General features: G+C 46.9%; 1 protein-coding gene across 1 annotated transcript in view; it reads left to right on the forward strand.

Annotated features, from left to right (window-relative positions):
- LOC126426557 (high affinity cGMP-specific 3',5'-cyclic phosphodiesterase 9A) overlaps positions 1-5,707 on the forward strand; it is a 279,681-nt gene extending 273,974 nt beyond the window's left edge. Inside the window, exon 16 of the mRNA XM_050088457.1 lies at positions 5,422-5,707. Coding sequence (XP_049944414.1) covers positions 5,422-5,707 — 286 coding nt within the window. The remainder of the gene's footprint in view (positions 1-5,421) is intronic.
- The last annotated feature ends 293 nt before the right edge of the window (positions 5,708-6,000 follow it).

The raw sequence follows: 6,000 nt of genomic DNA on the forward strand, positions 1-6,000 counted from the left end.
GACACAGGTTCATATGAATATTTCCCTCAATTTCCAGTCAGGAATCCTCGCTGCAGTTTGTCGGTTTTACTAATGTTCACCCTGAACATACAACACACATTTCACACCCCCTCTCCCGCGTCTTGCAGGCTGCGGAGCTTCGCATTTGGCAGCAGTGGCAGCGACCGCAGCAGCCCCAGCAGCCGCGAGGCTACGCCCACCAGGCAGCCGGGCGCCCGCCGCCGCAGCACCGTCAGCGGGAGCCCCGTCAGCGTCAGCGGGGGTGGCGCCACCACCCCGGAGCCGTCCTCTGCCCCCGACGGCAAGGCCACCACACTGCCCAAGGCACGCCGCCCCCGTGGGTGAGTCATCGCCTTTAGGTTACAGCACATGTACAGGGTGGAAGGTATTTAAACCGACAAACTCTGGGAGGTTGTAGAGGACATCAAAACAAATATTTTCCCCTAATGCTATTTTTTCCTGCAGGGATTATTTAAACCAGTGGAGGCCATATTACGCTCTTCAGTTGTTACAGGCCGTATTACGTTCTTTAGGTGTTAGAGGGCGTATTACTCTCTTCCAGTTGTAGGCAACTGCTGTCCACCAGTGCAGTAGTGCATTGTACACCTGGATTGAGTACACTGATATGGTTGGTAGTAATAGACGGCAAATCATCGAGTAAAACTGAAGTGATATCAGGTGTTCCCCAGGGAAGCGTCCTGGGACCTCTGCTGTTCCTGATCTATATAAATGACCTGGGTGTCAATCTGAGCAGTTCTCTTAGGTTGTTCGCAGATGACGCTGTAATTTACCGTCTAGTAAGGTCATCCGAAGACCAGTATCAGTTGCAAACCGATTTAGAAAAGATTGCTGTATGGTGTGGCAGGTGACAGTTGACGCTAAATACCGAAAAGTGTGAGGTGATCCAGACGAGCTCCAAATGAAATCCGTTGGAATTCGATTACTCGATAAATAGTACAATTCTCAAGGCTGTCAATTCAGCCAAGTACCTGGGTGTTAAAATTACGAACAACTTCAGTTGGAAAGACCACATAGATAATATTGTGAGGAAGGCGAGCCAAGGGTTGCGTTTCATTGGCAGGACACTTAGAAGATGCAACAACTCCCCTAAAGAGACAGCTTACACTACACTCGTTCGTCCTCTGTTAGAATATTGCTCGGCGGTGTGGGATCCTTTACCAGGTAGGATTGACGGAGGACATCGAAAGGGTGCAAAAAAGGGCAGCTCGTTTTGTATTATCACGTAATAGGGGAGAGAGTGTGGCAGATATGATACGCGAGTTGGGATGAAAGCCATTAAAGCAAGGACGTTTTTCGCCGCGGCGAAATTTCAATCACCAACTTTCTCTTCCGAATGCTTAAATATTTTGTTGAGCCCAACCTACATAGGTAGGAATGATCATCAAAATAAAATAAGAGAAATCAGAGCTCGAACAGAAAGGTTTAGATGTTCGTTTTTCCCGCGTGCTGTTCGGGAGTGGAATGGTAGAAGAGATAGCATGATTGTGATTCGATGAACCCTCTGTCAAGCACTCAAATGTGAATTGCAGAGTAATCATGTAGATGTAGATGTACTACGTAGTGCACCACAAAGGACGAGCTGCACAGTGGGTTTATCAACTACAATATCCTAATCGCCGTATCCCGCATCATACGACATTTGCTGCTGTGTACCAACATCTGCGTGAGAACGGGTCATTTAGCAGATTACCTGGACAGGGACACCGCCGCACTTTAAGAACGCTGAAATTTGAGGAAGGTGTCTTGCAGCACGTGAAGCGGGATCATTCAATCAGCACTCGTCCAATTGCATGTAACACAGGGATGAATCAGACGAATGTAAGAACAGTCCTTCGAGCAGTTTTAATGACCATTTGACTTACATCATGTCCACAACCTGGAACCAGTTCATTATCCACCCAGAGCACAGTTTTCGCAGTGGTTCCTGGAACAGTGTGAAATGCATCCTACATTTCCATCCTGTGTGTTGTTTACCAATGAATCTACGTTCTGGCATGATGGAGTCTTCAACATGCACAATTTGCATGTTTGGAGTGACGATAACCCACATGCCACAGTTACTAGCGGTCATCAAGTGCGGTTCTTCGTTAATGTGTGGGTTGGTGTTGTTGGGGACTGTTTAATTGGGCCATATCTGCTTCCTAGGCCATTAAGTGGCAGGCACTGTTACAATTTTCTCGCCAGAGCATTGCCAGAATTGCTGGAAGACGTCCCGCTCCCTACAAGACAACGCATGTGGTTCCAACGTGACGTGGCGCCGGCACATTTCAGTCGTCATGTGCATCGATTCCTGGGCCGATGGTTCCCAGAAATGTGGATTGGCAGAGGTGGTCCTGTACCGTGGACTGCTCGGAACCCAGATATGTCCCCTTTGGACTTTTTTGTGTGGGGAGAGATGCGCAACCTTGTTTACACAACTCCTGACGCATCAGAAGAGGCTCTGGTTGCCCCGGATAGCAGCAGCATCAGGAACAATTCAGGATACTCCTGGGGTTTTGGCCCGAGTCAGACAGAACATGATCCGACAGTGTAACCTTTGTTTACGTGTCAATGGAGGCATTTTTGAAAATCTACAGCAATTGAAATTGTGTTGTGTTAATGTGTTGTCTCTTGGTCATAAAAAAAATAGAAAAGTATTTGTTGGTTTAATTAATTTGCTGGCAGAGAAATCTTCCTCTAGTGGTTTAAATACTCCTCATAGAAAAAAATGACATTAGGGAAAAATATTTGTTTTGATGTCCCCTACAACCTCCCAGAGTTTGTCGATTTAAATACTTTTCACCCTGTATAAAGCCCAGAGCACAGTCAGCGAGAGAAGTTCGCTGGCAGCTGTTATGGGCCCTGCCCAGCAGCTTTGTGCATCCACCTCAGTTGATCATTTAATGCAACTTCATATATCTCTCTATGACGGCACATCAGTATTGTCACAACTCAATGAATGCCTATTGTTGTAGTTTCAGTAGAAAGTTGGCACTGTTGCAGCCAGCTGGCCATGATCATACCTCTCTGATTATGCTATAGCCTAGCCCAGTCCATGGCAACCACTTCTCACCACTAACTCCTCGGCTGCAGACTCACCACCACTTCCTTCCCAACCACTTCTCACAATCAGCTTATCTCTGGCAAGTACTCGTTGTCTGCAAGCCAACATTCTGCAGCTAATGAAGCATTTGACATGCTACTATAGTGCGCGTCATTTATGACGGCCGCCGAGTTTAGGTTCGTTCTGCGCATCTGACGTCACAAAATACAGTCAGCCAATCAACAGAGAACGACGTTGCCAGAGCTCGACTGCAGTGCAGAGCACGGACGAGTGTCTTCAGTTTTAGAAATGTTCAGTCATAAATAAAGTAATAGAACAAAAGCAGTGTCTTGATAGCAGACTTTCTTTTGTAGAAAGTTTGGAAAAAGCATTCTTTATGCCAACTGCTTCATATTCTATTAGTTAAACAAGCAATAAGCCTCCTAATTCAGGCGATAGCAAGGAAAGGTGTTTGTATCATTCTCACTAATCGCTTTTTCGCAATAAAGAACAGCAGTAATTGTTTATTTCCTATTGTACTTCGACGAAACGTGAGTAATTCATAGTCATACCAATAGTGTTTGTCGGTATTTTGCGTGATATTGTAAAGTCCTCCGGGAGACGTATGGAATGGTAAGCGTTGTTAGTGTAATGGTTGAAGTATATGGCTGCTAAGCGAAAGGTTCCGTGTTCAAACCTTATTCGATGCTTAATATTTTCTTTATTTAAAAACAATATCGAAGTGTCTTATTTAAAGAATTTTAATGTTTGAAAGTAATTTTTTGAAATTTCTAGTGGCAACTATACGCCATGGACTTTTACCTCTGCAAACTCTTCAAAATTTCGTGCAATGGTTTACTACATCTAATGCTGCGCAATAACTGCATTGAACCTCGAAACAAAATTAAGTCATTTATGGAGGGGGGGGGGGGGGGAGAGAGAGGAAGGTATCAGTCAAGAAGATGTGTAAAAATCAAATTTTTGGGCCAAATAGTTTTTGTGAAATCGAATGATAAAGTGTGTCAAAGCAGTCGGAACACCATGTGTCTGCTCAGGCGAGCAGTGCAGTGATGACAAAATCGCGCACATCACGGAATGCGGGGAGCACGTCTCGGTAGCAGCGAAAGGGTTAATGCGGCCGCGGTGGCTTTACTTCATAAACTGTGCTCCCCACTAAACGTAAGTTTGTGAACTATACTGCGGCACTGCTTCTCTTATCACGTGCGCCGTTTGCAACTGGCAACGCAGCAATCTCCCGCGTCTGGGCAGGCATACGCGAGCCGCCAAGATAAAAGAATTGAACTATAATCGACTGCTTCAGAAGGAACCATCGTAGTCTAAATTTTCGCATAGTAAAAGTTGGTTTTTGGTCTTGTAAACTGACATACAGCTAGGAGAGCAGTGTGCTGATCACATGCCCCTCCAATGAGGCCTGTGGACTGAAGATGACATGGCGGCCAGTCGGTACCATTGGCCCTTCATGGTGGAGTTTAGTTTAAAAGTTAGTTTTCATATAACATGGCTGGTCGTTTTGGCTACAACATTAATTTTCTTAGATTTATCAATCTCTTTTTAGATCAATATTTTACTTGTCTTTCGTTTATCAGCTTACTTTGTGTGATTCAAGTTTTCGTATTTGCTTTCCTTTTGAAACATTAGTAACATTTATTGCCACTCATAACAGTCTCTTAATCGCAGTGACATAATTGGTTTCACAGGGGATACTCGTACCTTTGATGAACTAACTCATCAGAGTCTGATATGTGAGTGCTACTCAACCTATTTTTCAGCTCTTTCTTTGAAAAACTTTCTGAAGCCGTTGAAGTTCACCATCCACGTGTAGTGCCACGTTGCAGGTGTGGTCTCATCTGAAGAGTCATATTTTAATTAATATCAATTAATTGACATCACTTAACACTTCCGGGGTGAGATGCCATGGTCCATATATAAGACTCTCCCCTGACGTTTCACCTTCAATTGTGGAAGGCATCCTCAGAGGATGCCTTCTGTAGTCGAAGGCGAAACATCAGGGGAGAGTCTTATGTATGGACCATGGCCTCTCAGCCCAGAAGTGTTAAGTGATGACAACACCTGCCAGGAAAGCCTTCATTCCATGATCAATTAATTGAAACACCAATACAAAGAGCATAAGTAGTTAACTGAATATGTTTGTTCTCTCCCCCTCCCCCCCTCCTTTCTCTCTCTCTCTCTCTCTCTCTCTCTCTCTCTCTCTCTCTCTCTCTCTCTTCTCTTTCCTCTCTCCTCCCTCACATTCTCTCTGTCTCACTCTCTCTACACAGAACTGCTTTTCACATAATTCGCACTATAGATGTGAGTGCCCAGTTTTGGTCACAGACGTATGCTACATGTTGTTGCAGGTGGAAGGCACTGATCGGCAGTGTGAGCAGCAACAGCGTCCACCACCACCGCCTTCACGCATCCGTGGGCAGCGCACCGCCCGGGGCAGGGAAGAGGTCACCGCCGGTGTCGGCGTCATCCACGGCGTCGCCAGTGCGCCAGCAGAAGGAGGCGACGTCGCCGGGCGGCGGGTGGATCTCTGCGGTCACCTCCACACTGGGCAGTCGGCCCGTGAGACACCACCAGCCCCCACAGCGTGCCAACACTGTGGCAGGGGGTGGGTCGGGGGCAGCGGGGTCGGACTGACTGGGGGATCCGCCGCTGCCCCTCTCACCTTCACCGGAGTGCTCTGCCCCCGGGGGTGGCGGCTCCGGAGGCGAACTGACCTCCCTCTGCTGCTGCTGCTACCCACAGGCCAAGTAGCGAGCTACGTAGGATGCTCTGTGAATCTTGGTGCCCTGTAGTGTACACGACGCCGTGCGAATGCCTGGCCTCCTCAGCCGAACCGGAGCAGGAAACCCACACTCGTGTCAGCGCCGTTGATAGAATACTTGTGTGATTTTGTTCCGTTCTACTCCAGGAAGTGTGTTTGGCGTTTC

This window comes from Schistocerca serialis, chromosome 11 (assembly GCF_023864345.2).
Source record: "Schistocerca serialis cubense isolate TAMUIC-IGC-003099 chromosome 11, iqSchSeri2.2, whole genome shotgun sequence".
Classification (NCBI taxonomy): Eukaryota; Metazoa; Arthropoda; class Insecta; order Orthoptera; family Acrididae; genus Schistocerca; species Schistocerca serialis.